Consider the following 12,944-nt stretch of genomic DNA (forward strand, 5'->3'; position numbering starts at 1 on the left):
GGAAGTTCTAAGGGCCAGATGTCACCTCGGAGGGAGGTGGTAGGGGCCCTGAGAGAGGAAATGGGCTTGGGGAGGGGAGCTATACTTCCTGCTTCTTCTCTGTAGGGGAGATAGCTGGGGCCAGGCAGGCAGTTAGAGCCGAGGTTAAGTGTAGGACTCTACAGCCTACCATATGGGGATGAAACCAGGCTCAGAGCTCACCACTCTGGGTGACCTCTAGTGAATGCCTTAGCCCCTCACTGCTCCAAGTGTGGTTCACAAACCATCAGCACCACCTGGGAGCTTGTGAGAAATGCAGAACCTCAGGCCCAGACCTACTGAGCCAGAACCTGCATTTCAACAAGACCTCCAGGGGATTTGTGCCTCAGTTTCCCCATCTGTAAAACAGGATTAAAATGTGCTTATACGTATGGGGTGCTTGCTGTTTGCTGCTATTATCATAACTTATCACTCTTGTTATTATTGAAACAACTCACTCTGGGCAAGATAAAGGCTGGTCCCAGGTCGCCTACTCCCAGCCCCCCACCTCTCAGCATCCCACAGGTGGGTTTCATGGGACTAGAAACCTGTGGCTCCAGAGACGCAGTGACTTGCCCAAATTCCACATGGGGAAGGGAAGCCCAAGTTCACCCCACACCTGACTGACCCTGTTACTACTGTTAATAGTGAACGGGTAGGATTGCGTCCTCTGCAGCAGGCACTTGAGGGACTCCCAACCACCCCCTGATAGCGACCTTACTCCCGCCCCCATCTTCAGATGATACTCAAGGACAGAGAATTTACGCTGCTTTTCCAAAGCTACCCAGCAAGAAAGGCTGGATTTGAGCCCCAGCGGGCTCTCAACTTCTATGTCACATGGCATTCCCCTCACCATTTTGCCCCAGTCTCCCCCACCCCCGCCCCCCACAGTGTCCTTGCCTCTCCAGTCATCTGCCAGTCCTGGCTCTGGGGTTCTGAGCCTGCCCCTCCCACGTCCTCACCACTAATGAGGTCTCTGCCAACTTAACACTGGGATTGCAGAGAGCTCTGGAACTGGCTCCGTGGGAAAAACCTGCTTCCCTCTGTTCTGAGCTCCTAGGTGTGGCTGACTGGAGGGGAGCCTTTGAAGGCAGCGCTGGGCAGAGCCAGGAGCTAGAGCTGTTCTGAGATGCTTGATCTCGCCTCAAGAATAGCTGACCTGGAGCCAGGCTTCCCTCTGTTTCTCTGTCCCCCATTCCTGCTTAACCTCCAGCTCACCATTGGCGCCTGGCCCCCCTTGGCTAGGGTGGAGGCTGGGCCAGGCCTGGAGGTCTACAGTGTGATCATTCACTCACTCACTCACCATCCCTGGATTCAGGATCTACTGTGTGTCAGGTACTGTTCGGCAGATGTGGCAATGCACAGAACAGACCAAGGCCTGGCAGGAGAGACACACCAGAAGTTAATCACACACCTTCACAATGCACGGGGAGGGAGAATAATGAAAGGGACTGCTCTTGGGTGTGTATCTGGAAGATGAAGGGCAAGAATGTTGCAGCAGAAAGAAACAGCGCTGGCCAAGGTCGGGTGGCTGGGCGTGAGGGTGGGGGGGTGGGGGAGGGAACAGCTTGGTGCCTGTGAGGAAGGAAAGAGGCCAGCCATGCTGGAGTGGGGAGAGTAAGCAGGGCCTGACCACCAGGCCTCGTGAGCTGGGCCCTCCATCTGCTCCCAGAGGCTTTGCTTGAGGCTTGGAAAGACATTTACAGCAGACAAAGGCTCCAGCTCCCAGGATGAGGGGCTCTACCTGCACCCCTCCTACCTTCCAAGCTGTGGGGGCCCTGAGGACTTGGGCCACAGAGGCCTTGAAGGACCCACTCTCACCCCTCCTGTAGGCCCCAGCTGGCCACAAAGGGGCTCTCATCTCGCTGGACTGCCTTCTTGGGTGGACAAGTGGGGATTAGCACACTAACAGGCACCTCGGTGTGTCCAGGCAGACAAGGCCTGGCCTGGAATTCTGCCTCCATCACGAGGAGACCGTGGTACTTCACTCTGGAGCCTTGGGTTCCTCATCTGTAAAATGGGTCGGGTGGATAAAATGTGTTAAGCCAAGAGTACAGGGCGTGGCACGTGGTGGGGGCCTAATCACGGGCTTATTACGTTAAAGAGCCATGATTACAAGCGGCCAAAGGGCTGCAAATTCCCCGCAGCTCAGCCCGCACCTGAAGGAGAGCTCCGTGCGGGCAGGGTCCTTGTTGGTTTTGTTCGTGGCTGTTCTCTCGGCCACCGGTGAACCCGGCACCCGGTGGGTGTTCCGCAGGGTGGAGTGAACCGATGCGCGAATGATGAATGAATGAATGAACGAACGACTGAATGACCTGCTCCTTCCCCAAACTAGGACATTCAACTGCAATGTCCCGCTCTCTCTCCAGCCCCGGCCCAGGGTGCCGCGGCACCCTGTTCCCAGACAACACTCTTACCTGCGGTGCGCCTCAGTTGCCCTCTCTGTGAGTGGGCGGGAATAAGGGCAACGTCGCCGCGTTGGAGGGAGGGCTGCCGCGGGCGCCCCGCACCCACCGGCGCCCAATCCGCGCGCGCCGAGGCCGAGTCCGCCCCCCGCCCCCAGGGCTGCCGGCTGCGCGCAGCCCCCGCCCCGCCAGGGCCGCCCCGGCCCCGCGCGCACGTGACCCCTCCCCGGCCCGCCCCGGCCCGCCGTCCCAGCGCGGGCTTCCATTGGCCGCTTCGAGCGGGCCACGCCTCCGGCCGGGGCGGAGCCGGAGATGCCCTGCCCGCCGCAGAGCGGGGCTCCTGCGTCCCGACGGTGCGCCGCGGCCGGACCGGGCTGGCTGGCTGGCGGGCGGAGCCGGGCCCGCGGGGCTGCTGCGGTGCGGTCGGGCCGGGCTGCGGGCGGCGCAATGGTGAGCAGAGCCGGGCGGTCCGGGCGCTCGGGCCGGGCGGGGGTTCGCGGGAGGGGAAGGGGCGGCCCCCGGTGGGCTGGGGGCGCGCGCGGGGCGGCTCAGCCGCGGGCCAGGGGGTTGGGGGGGCGTCTCTGCGGCGGGGGAGGGGCAGCCCGGGCGGGGGCGCGGCTTCGGGAGGAGGGTCTGTTCCGGGGGGCCGCGCCCGCGGGCGGGGGTTCTTTGTCCGCTGCGCTGCGGCGAGATCGGGACAAAGGAGGCGGCGGGGGGCGGCGGCCGGCGGCGGCCGCTTTGCGGGGAGCGGGTCTCTCCGCTCCTCCCCTCCCACCCCGTGCCTGCCCGCCACCGCGGCCCGCAGTTCCGCGCCCCAGGCCGGCCGCTGGCTTCATCGGGACGCCTCGGGATATTTAAAATTAACGGAGGAGGCGGGCGTCCTAGCATCCCCCAGGGTGGCCCGGAGGGCTTCGGGTGTTAGGGTTGGGAGCGCGGGTCCTGGCGAGGTCTGGCGCCCATTTAGCAGGTGGGGAAACTGAGGACGGGCCGCAGCGTTTGATGCCGAGTTTCGTCGGCGGTGACTGCGCGGCGTGGGCATGACTGGGTATCGTGGTCCCCCGTCCCTCCCCTCCCCCGCCCCAGTCGGGTCGGCTGGAGTTGCTTCTCCAGTTGTCGCCCCCCTCCAGCTGTCGCCCAGGGAGCCGAGCCCCTTCGTCCCTCTAGCCTCGCTCAGCTCCTTGGTGGAGTGGGGGAGACGGCGTTGCCTGGCAGGGTTAAATGAGACGGTGCGTGGGGATCTCGCCTGGCACGGCGCCTGCACGTTGCCCGCGTTCAGCACGCGGTAGCTGCCGGGGCGCCTGTCATCCCTGTGTCCCCAGCATCGAGCCCTTGTCACCCATCTTGCCCCGGTGGGGGCCGCACTGGGGTTTACCTGACCCCTGGGCCTGAGGCAGGGGAGTGGGGAGGTGGGGGCCAAGAATATGACATTTTTGTCTCAGGGTTGAAATCTGGGATTCAGAATCCAGGCTGCCTGGGTTCGACGTCCTGTGCAGCTACTTTTGAGCTGTGTGACCTTGGGCAATTGACTTAACTTCTCTGAGCCACAGATTCTTTATCTGCAAAGTGGGCTTAATAACAACACTACCGTTGTTTTGAGGCTCAGCGGAGAGAGGATCTGTGTGAAGTGCTTAGCTTCTCCGCGTCTGGCACATGGTAATCATTGGCAACTTTCGTCGGGCATCTGCTGTTATTACTAAAGTTGTTTGGCCAAGTGGGTTGATCCTGTGAGGATGATCAGTGGCTGATTCACAGGGTGGGGGCATGAGCCCCAGGTCTGGGTCCCAAGCCTGGGCCCCAGGAGACCCTGACTGACCTTGGGGCAGTCCCTGGGCTCGGTCTGCATCAGCTTCCTCTTCTGCCCCCAGGGAACCTAGGGGGTTCTGGTGCGAGCTTCCTCTTCTGGAGGATGGAGTGTGATTGGGTGGCTGATGGGAGGCCGAGATGACACTGGCTATATGGCTGCACATAGCCTCAGCCCTGTAATGCTTTTTCCCATCTGCATCCCTGCTGTTCTTGGTCCTGGTTTTTGGAGGGCAGGAGCCTTGTGCCATGCATCCTTGGGTCCCAGTGCCTGCTTGGATTTGGCACGGGGTATATACTCCCCCTGCATCCTGACTCTGCCCAGCAGTGCCCTGTCCTTGGGCAGGCTTCAGCAGACTGGTGACCCTGGACTTTAGAGCTTGTTTTTCTAGGAGCTGTGGGTGAGATCCGAGGGTCAGGCCACCCTTGGCCCAGGGAGGCAGGATTGAGGGTCCACGGAGCGGGAGAGTGGAGGATTGGTCCTGTATGTTTTGGGGGATCCAGATGGCCTCGGGTGCTAGCCTTCATCCTGACTGAGGGAACTTTCCAGGAGCTGCTACAGAGGTTGGGGGTGGGGAGGTATGTTCTGTCCCTCCCTTCCCCCCCCCCCCCCACGGAGCGCCCAGAGCCTCCAGGCTCCTGGCTCTGCTCTGTCCACCAGGCTGGCCCCATCCTCTGCACTTGGAAGACCCCCTCCTTTGATCTCCTGGGCCCCACTTCTGGGGGCACATCCCACATTCTGGCTCTTCAGTCTTGGGCAATGCACTCAAACTCTCTATGCCTCAGTTTCCTTATCTGTAAAGTGGGACCGATACCGGTGAGCTGTGTTAGCCACAGGGTTGTTGGGAGGATGAAGCAAGTGTATGGAATGAGTGTTGAGCTAATTTGATGATTGTTCTGAGAGGGTGCAGGTTTCCCACGCGCCATCCTGGGCGTCGACCCAGCCCAAGCTGTGGCATCCCTGTCCTACCCTGTGTGCTTGCCTGGATCAGGGTGAGGGGTCAGCTGACTTGCAGGAGATACCTTGGCTCAGAAGGGCATGAGGGAAGTCGGGAGAGGCAAAGCAAGTGGGTAGGGTCCAGCCTGGGCCACGGGGGTTCAGGGGGAACCAGCCGGCCACCCTCATGCTTCACATGTCCCCTGGGCTCTGATTCCCGGTGGCACCCCACTCTCCCTGCCTCCTAGCACGTGGAGACAGCTGCCCCTTCATGGGCTCAGACCTCTTGGGAATCCACCTGCCCTTGCACTCAGGCTGCCAGCTTCCTGGAGTCTATTGGGACAGGTGTGGGGACCCATGCGGAGGGTCCCGGGAGTGGCTTTGGGTTGGAGAGCGGGCTCAGGGGTGGGAGCCGCCGACCACAATCCCCATGAGGGCAGGGGCCCCTCTAACTTACCACTATGTCTCCGGGCTTGGAACACTCAGCGGGCATTTATCAAGCACCTGCTGTGCACTGGTAATAGGGCTGGGGATCGAAATGGTAAAATGCAAGGCAATGGCAGGTGTGGGGTGGTGGGGCGTCTGGAGCCAGGGTGGTCTGGGAAGGTACCCTCCCAGAGGCACCCACGGAGAAAGTCCCGAATGGCAAGAAGGAGCCAGTCACGGGACAGTCAGGAAAGAACATTCCAGGAAGGAGGAACAGAAAGTTCAGAGGGTTTGAGGTGGGAGGGCAGGGAGGGTGTGAAGAAATCCAGGGAGGCAGGGAGTTTTGCTTCTCTGCTGATGCCAGGAAGGGCTCTGAGCAGTGGGTGATGTGAGCAGTTTTGAAACCATCATTTCTGAGGAAATACTTGCTGAGTGAATGCAGGGACAAACAACTCACTTGGGGCGGGGAGGGGTGGCGCCAGTAAGCACAGGCTAGGCATGCCCATGGCCTGGTCAACCGGGCTCTGTGCACTTGGGGGTGAGAGTCCTCCTGGCCTGGGGCGGGGGCAGCAGATAGGGTTTTCCGGTCACCAGTCCTCTCAAAGGGTCCCTCTGAGCTGGGGCTGCCTCTGTCTCAGTTTCCCCATCAGTCCTGGGACCATGTGGCTTTCCCCTGGACTGGTAGGCGCCTTCTAGGCTCCCTGGCAGGTTTGGCCCCTGGGGGTCCCCTCTCCTCAGGTCTTGCCGCCATTGTTTGATTTCCTACTTCCTGCCCCCAAACACACATATACTTCCCCTTTTCTGAATTGATACTGCATTGCCTTCCTGTCCAGGGGCCTGGTAGGAGGGCAGGCACCCCAGCAGGTGCCGGACACAAGAGGGCCAGGGGAGGGACAAGGCAGGTGGGCGTCCTCTGTAGCAGGAAGAGCAGTTCACCTGGCACAGCTGGTACGCTGTCCGGCGGGGGGGGGGGTACCTGTCCTGTCTGGAGGCCTGAGGGGACAGGCTGAGAGGGATGGTGGGAGCTGATGGCAGCCCTGCTGGTGGCAGGGAGGAGGCCAGGATAGTCTGTGCACTTGGCAGCCGAGCAGTGTGCAGGGCCCCTCCTGGAGCACACAGCCTGATGGGGGAGGCAGGTGCCAACCAGATGGCCGTGCTGTGGAAGCCAGGGTTGCACACTGAAGCAAGCGCCCTGGAGGGAGGGCAGGAGTAGGTGCAGGATGAGGAGACCCTCCTGGGCTGCGGGGCCTGGCAGGCGTCCCTTACTGAGCTGGAGTTAACCAGGGCCCGCCGGGGTTTCTCACCCTCCGCACTGCTGATATTTGGGGTCGGATCTCTGTTAATGGGGGCTGTCCCCTGCACCGTGGGTTGTTTAGCACTCCCCTGGTCTCTGTCCACTCCATCCCAGGAGAACCCCCTCACTGCCGGTGGTGACGACAAAAACGTCTCCAGACATTGCCAGATGTCCCCTGGGAGGCACAGTGGCCCCAGCTGAGGCCCACTGAACAGGGGGAGGGGAGCAGAGCGTTGCGGCACAGAGACCTGTCTGGCTAAAGGCCTGGAGGTCATGTGGCCGGGGAGAAGCAGGGGGTGCGGGCGCAGCCTGTCGGGCCCCGTAGGACTTGAGGCTTTTCCTCTGGGCCACAGGGGCGTTGGCTACAGTGGACCCACACAGGTGGGCCACGGAGCCTGGTGGGAGTGACAGCCACAGCCTGAGCCTGCAAGTGGTAAGGGGGGGCAGACGTCAGAGGTATCACCCCCCCTCCTGCCCAGGACATCTCTGCACATGTGGGCACGGTTGGCAGGGCCGTACTCGGGGGGAGGGCCTGGACAGACTCCAGGGGCGTCGACTGAGCCGCCTTGGACCTCCAGGAACGCCTGGCCTTGGGTGGGCGGGGAGTCTCCTTGGTGTGGGTAAGAATCACTTCTCATCATGGCTGTTATTGCTCAAGGACGGCAGGTTCCATCCTGTCTGGAGGGAAAGCCTTCCCTTCCAAAGCTCTCTCCCTGTGTTGATCGCCATCTCTGCAGAGTTCAACAGCTAGCTCTTACTGAGCGCTGAGAGTGGCTCATGCGTTTCCCCACCCTCAGACGCTGGGGTGCTCGATACTCTTATTTGCTTCCTTTAGGGCGAGGAGGCCAAGTTAGAAAGTGCAGGGTCTTGGGACGCAGGGGAGCCGGCTGGCTCCAGCACCTGCAGCCTCAGTCGCCCGAGAGGGTCTGGGATTTTTCTGCCTGCTCGGCTTCCCAGTGCTGGCTCCCCTGCGCCCCTCACCAGCCCCGTCCATAGAGGAGGAATCCGAGGCCCAGCGAGGTGCAGAGGTTTGTCTGAGGCGGGCGGCGGTCCAGCGCACGCTCCCGCTGCCTACCGCCCTCAGCTCCTGCGCTTGCCCGCAGGCCCTCCCCTGCCTCAGAGCCTTCGCCGATGCCATTCGCCTGCCAGGAATGCTCCCCAGGGGCTGGCTCTTCCTGCTGCCTCAGCATCAGCCTCACCTCCCCGGGTATCGCCTGCCCCGCCTGACGTAGCGCCCTGGCACCCCGGCCCCTGTGTTCCTGGCATGGCATTGGCATATCGACCCATTTGTGGTCCGGGGCCCGCCCCTGACGCTGAGCTCGGTGCGGGCAGGGGCCGGTCTGCCCTCCCCCAGGCTGTCCTGAGTGCCTCCACATTCCAGGACTGGGCTGCTGAAGGCTCTGCCCAGGCGGGTCACAGATCTCTGGTGGACAAAGGCTGTCATCTGCTGCAGCCTCTCCCAGGTGTTCCAGGAGACTTGGCTGGGTTACATATGTCGCCCGTTGGAGCGACGGACTGAGGTCATTTCCCTGCTTTCCATTCCCTCGTGTCTGGCCATCACAGAGTACTGGCTCCTCTTGGTCCCTGGGCAGTTCCTGAACACCTCGTGGGGCTGGGCTCTCAGAACATTCTCCTCAAACAGACCCTCTTCCCGCTTCCAGGGGGGCTGCAGTGGGGTTGCGGGTCATGGGCCCCCTTCCCTGCATCTCTGGCTCCTTGGCTGAGCGAGGGTGACTCCTGTCTGGTAGCAGAAGCACCGATGGTGTCAGGGGTAGGAAGTGGAAGTGGGCTGTTGGGAGCGAAGAGAACGCTCATGACGTCATGAGCTAGAAACAGCGAAAGCCACCCGGCGTGTTTTTCACTAGGATGAGGGCAGGATGGTCAGGCTTAAGACCTGATTAAAAAGAGCCCCTATGGGAGAGGTCCCCCACCCCGGCCGCCCCGAGCTTGGGAGCTGGCAGGGCCCCGTGGAGTCCCCGGTGGAGCCTCACCCTGCTTTGTCTTTCAGGGCTCTCGGGTCCAGCCTGGGTTCCAGCCTCGCTGAGCAGACGGCCCCACGAGCTTCCTCCCGCGGAAGCTCCCCAGGCACTGACCATGTCTATTATGGACCACAGCCCCACTACGGGCGTGGTCACGGTCATCGTCATCCTCATCGCCATCGCTGCCCTGGGGGCCTTGATCCTGGGTTGCTGGTGCTACCTGCGCCTGCAGCACATCAGCCAGTCGGAAGACGAGGAGAGCATCGTGGGCGATGGCGAGACCAAGGAGCCCTTCCTGCTGGTGCAGTACTCCGCCAAGGGACCGTGCGGGGAGAGAAAGGCCAAGCTGACCCCACACGGCCCAGACGTCCACGGCTGAGCTGGGATGCGGAGGCCCCGAGGCCTGTTTGCAGCCGGCTGAGAGGCATGGGGAGGGGCGGAACCACAGACGTGCTGCTGGGGACGGCTTGACACCTGCAGGCATGGCCTGGCTGGGCTTCATCACCGCATGCACTGGCTCCTGAGGCCTTGGCCGTCCTTAGCCGGGACGCCTCCTGGTGGGACTGCCCATTGCAGGCAGTGGGCAGGCCTGACCTTGCCGGGGCTCACGACCCCGTAGCGCTTTTGTTACTTGAATGTTGAGCTGAGCCTGTTTTTGATGGAGCTACTACTGTAACGCGTGAACTCACAAACCTGTGAACTGTAAATAGGCCCCAGAAGCATGTGCTGAAGCCTTTTTTTGCTGATTTTTAAAAATACCGTGTAGAGCACATGGGACAGACTGTAGTCATGATAAGCTGACTCAAGGCTGTGGGGAGGGGGTATCTTAGACATGGAAGGCCCACAGTGCACTTGGTAGGGGCCTCTAATATATATGTGTGTATGTGTGTGGGCAGAGGACGGGACATGTCTGTTTTAAGTCTCATGGCTGACCAGCTGGGGTGCTTTGGTGATTTCTGCTTGGTTAGCAATGGATGGAAGAACCACGCGCCCCCCTTCGGTCGCGAAATAACCAGTTCCTGTTGAGAGTGGAGTTACTGCAAGGAAGCCGCCGCCGCTGCTTGAGAGCCGGTGAAGGACGAGCCGGGGCCCGCATCCTGAGGGCTGCCAGGCGGCCTGGTGGCAGAGCAGTTTCTTAAGCATGCTGAGCACTCTCCCCCGCCACTGCTGTCCCCCCCGGCCCGCCCCCCCACAGCATTACTCATCATTAAGCTTCGCTAGGAACACCAGCGCCTGTGGCGGCTACCTTTATCTGAAACCCAGCTGGCCCAGCAAAGAGGAAATAGTGTTTTTTGTTTGTTGTTCTATTTAATACTTTCTGCACTGGAGGGGTGGGGGAGGAGACCTTGAGGGTCCCCCCTCCTCCTTTTCATGCATTAGTCTCCTTATTAGTCTCCTTTCTTCTCTGAGCACCACCCACCTGCTGGGTACTGGACTTCACTTTCCCCAGCGGGCCACCTAGGAGAGTCTCCTGACCCTGCTCCAAGAGCCCCAAGTGCATGAGCACCCAGGAAAGCCCCTTGCGACGGCGGCCTGACAGCCCACCCCTAGTGGGCCCCGGGGGAGGGCGCGGCGGGGAGAGTGAGTTTCAGGTTCAGGACGGGGTTTCCATGAAGATGAGTTGGTGGCTGTCACTCGGGCCAGCGCCCCCACAACCTGCATCTCCAAGGTTTCCCTTGTGTATACTTCAGTGAACTCGCTGAGATTGTTAATCCCACCACCGTAAAGCACATTCTCCACTATCATGATTAAAACGTGGCTTGTGTCAGCATCCTTGGTAATAAACTGGAGGCCAGCGTGGGCTTAGCCGCGGAGCACTGGTCGGGCTGACGGCAGGTCCTCTGGCCTCACTCAAGTCTCTAACAAGCATGTGGAACTCATAATCTACTTTCTGGAACCCCAAGGAGGGGGCTTAGGGAACACTTCGTTTTAGCAGCATACCCTTCAGTTGGGGGTCAAACATGAAGTGTTAGCTTGTGGGATGGGAGAAGGGTAGCTCGGTAGTGTCTGAGCTGTAGGCGGGAAGGAGACGCCCCAGGGGGCTACTGAGGAGCCCCTGCAAGGCAGCTGGGCCTTAGCACAGGAGACACGTCCCTGGCCCCTAAAACGGGGATGGCCGAGCCTGAGAGGCTGGAGACCCTCAGAGGCCCCCTGGACCGGAGGGGGCCAGCACTCTCAAAGGCGCCCCCTGGAAGATCTGGGAGAAGGCTGGCTTTCCGGTGAAGGACCCTGGAGACCCAACGTGGAAGGTGTAGGGGTGTCTGATCCGTTCAGCTCGCATCTCAGAACTTCCAGGCTTTCTACCTCTACTTTCCACAGCCAGCAGCACACAGCCAGGCTGTCTTCATCTGGGGAACCGAGGAACCCCGGCCCCAGGCCGTCCCTGAACGTGATGGCTTTGACTGTCAGACTTGCCCTGAGGTTTGAACTGGTGGCGGTGAAGTTCTGGTTTTGAAATGATGAACCTTCACTTTCTCCTGGGTTTTACTCCTGGGGGTTCCTCATCCCACCTCTGCCCCGGTTGTCAGGGGCAACGTCTTTGCAGTGGCAGGGCCGGGTCAGGGTCGCAGGCTCGGGGGGCACCGGTGGAGGTCTCTGCGAGGCAAGTGGGAGTGCCCGGAGAGGCGGCGAACAACTACATAATAGCGTTCACTGTTCCTATTGATCAATAGCTACTATTTTTAGTGTAGACGCCAGAACCACACATTCACATGGCTTAGTTAAGTTATGACCTCTCATTGAATTCTTTCTGAATAGCCCCACTGTTGTGTTCTGGTCTTCTGACGGGTCAGTCAGGAAATCAGCCTTTCATCCTGCATGTCATCACAGAAGCAACAGCCAGGGAATGGGGAGGGAACTCTTTGTGACACTGAGCCACGAAACTACGGACCTACTTTTCAGACAAATGGTTCAAATGGACTGTGTTACTGTTTCTGTCCAAGCTACCAAGTTTGTGCAATAAGTGGAAGGGATGTCATCCCTGTTCAATAAACGCTGAATGACATTCAACTTGATTTTCTAGACCACTGAGAAAATCTTTATTTACAATAAATTTCAATAAAATTTGCATAAATATATTCCCAATGTACAGTTTTCACCTCTGATTTCTTCATGTCATTTTAAAAGTTAGTCTGTCCTGTTCTCATTGCTCCTTTCGGACGCCAGCGTGGAGCTGCTGTTGGAAGGCAGAGGGGTGCTGCCAGGTAGCCGGGGGGGGCCTGGGGGCTCGGGGTGGTCAGAGCCGACCTCCTGTGGGGGAGGAAGGCTTTCGGCTCCGTCCTTGCCCTCCAACTTCCGCTCCATGGTTGCCACCAGGATCTTGAGCCACGTGTTCTCGGTGAGGAGGTTTTCCGAGGCATCGGCCAGCTCCTGGAGCTTACGGGCCACCTCCTCGAGCTCGCGGGTTTTCTGCTCGTACAGGGCCTGCAGCTGCTGGCTGTGCAGCTGGAGCAGGCTGTGCTGCTTCTCCAGGGTCTGCTTCTGCCGGAGCAGCCGGTGCTCGTCCCTGCGCGCACTGGAGAGCTGGGCCTCCACCTGCACCTGTGCGCGCTGAAGGGTGCTGATTTCTGCCCTCAGCTTCTGGATCTCTCTCTCCAAGTGGGAGATGTGCCCCTGCTGGAAGACTGCCTCACTCTGAAGACACTCTTTGGTAGGAGGGTTAGCTAAGTTCTGGGGGACAGAAGCAGGGTCTGAGTGATGCAAAATGAACCTCAGCAGATTAGGAAGGGTGATGGGAAGGTCTTCGGGGTATTTCACACTACGGTCCTTTCTGGAGAGAAAGGGAAAGGAGTCAAAGGTGAGAGTCCTGTCGACATTCGTAGTCCAAACCACACCACTACTGAAGGTCGGGCTGCTTACTTCCCACTGAAAGACATTCCAAGGATTTTACTTAAAGCGGGGAAAATGTTATCTGGGCAAAAACTTTTCTACGAAGCTGAAGATGTCCCGTGTGCTCATTCTGTAATTAACGTGGCTTATCTCAAATATGTGTTCCTGAGGACAAAGAGCCCAGTTTCTGGTAACAACCTTCCAAGAAAGACAAGAAGCTCCCAGACCCAAGCCTCAAGCCACGGATGGAGGGCACC

General features: G+C 60.0%; 2 protein-coding genes across 8 annotated transcripts in view; one reads left to right on the forward strand and one right to left on the reverse strand.

Annotated features, from left to right (window-relative positions):
- Positions 1 to 2,744: 2,744 nt before the first annotated feature.
- Positions 2,745 to 11,364, forward strand: SNN (stannin). 2 transcript variants are annotated; one of them, XM_021698332.1, is made up of 2 exons: positions 2,745 to 2,873; positions 8,889 to 11,364. In XM_021698332.1, the coding sequence occupies exon 2, from the start codon at positions 8,975 to 8,977 to the stop codon at positions 9,236 to 9,238; it is 264 nt and encodes an 87-aa protein (XP_021554007.1). In that variant the 5' UTR covers positions 2,745 to 2,873; positions 8,889 to 8,974; the 3' UTR covers positions 9,239 to 11,364. The 2 variants fall into 2 exon arrangements, with proteins under 2 accessions (XP_021554007.1, XP_021554009.1); XM_021698334.1 differs by lacking the exon at positions 2,745 to 2,873 and adding an exon at positions 3,393 to 3,468.
- A 505-nt stretch (positions 11,365 to 11,869) lies between these two features.
- TXNDC11 (thioredoxin domain containing 11) overlaps positions 11,870 to 12,944 on the reverse strand; it is a 60,340-nt gene continuing 59,265 nt past the window's right edge. For all 6 annotated transcript variants that reach the window (XM_044915612.1, XM_044915614.1, XM_044915613.1 and 3 more), the window contains one exon: positions 11,870 to 12,628. In XM_044915612.1, coding sequence (XP_044771547.1) covers positions 11,986 to 12,628 — 643 coding nt within the window. In that variant the 3' untranslated portion in view covers positions 11,870 to 11,985. The remainder of the gene's footprint in view (positions 12,629 to 12,944) is intronic.

Source organism: Neomonachus schauinslandi, chromosome 5, assembly GCF_002201575.2.
Source record: "Neomonachus schauinslandi chromosome 5, ASM220157v2, whole genome shotgun sequence".
In the NCBI taxonomy this organism is placed as follows: Eukaryota; Metazoa; Chordata; class Mammalia; order Carnivora; family Phocidae; genus Neomonachus; species Neomonachus schauinslandi.

What these genes read in the sequence shown, in the direction of transcription:
- SNN (XM_021698332.1), top strand. Translation starts at nt 8,975, where the DNA reads ATGTCTATTATGGACCACAGCCCCACTACGGGCGTGGTCACGGTCATC.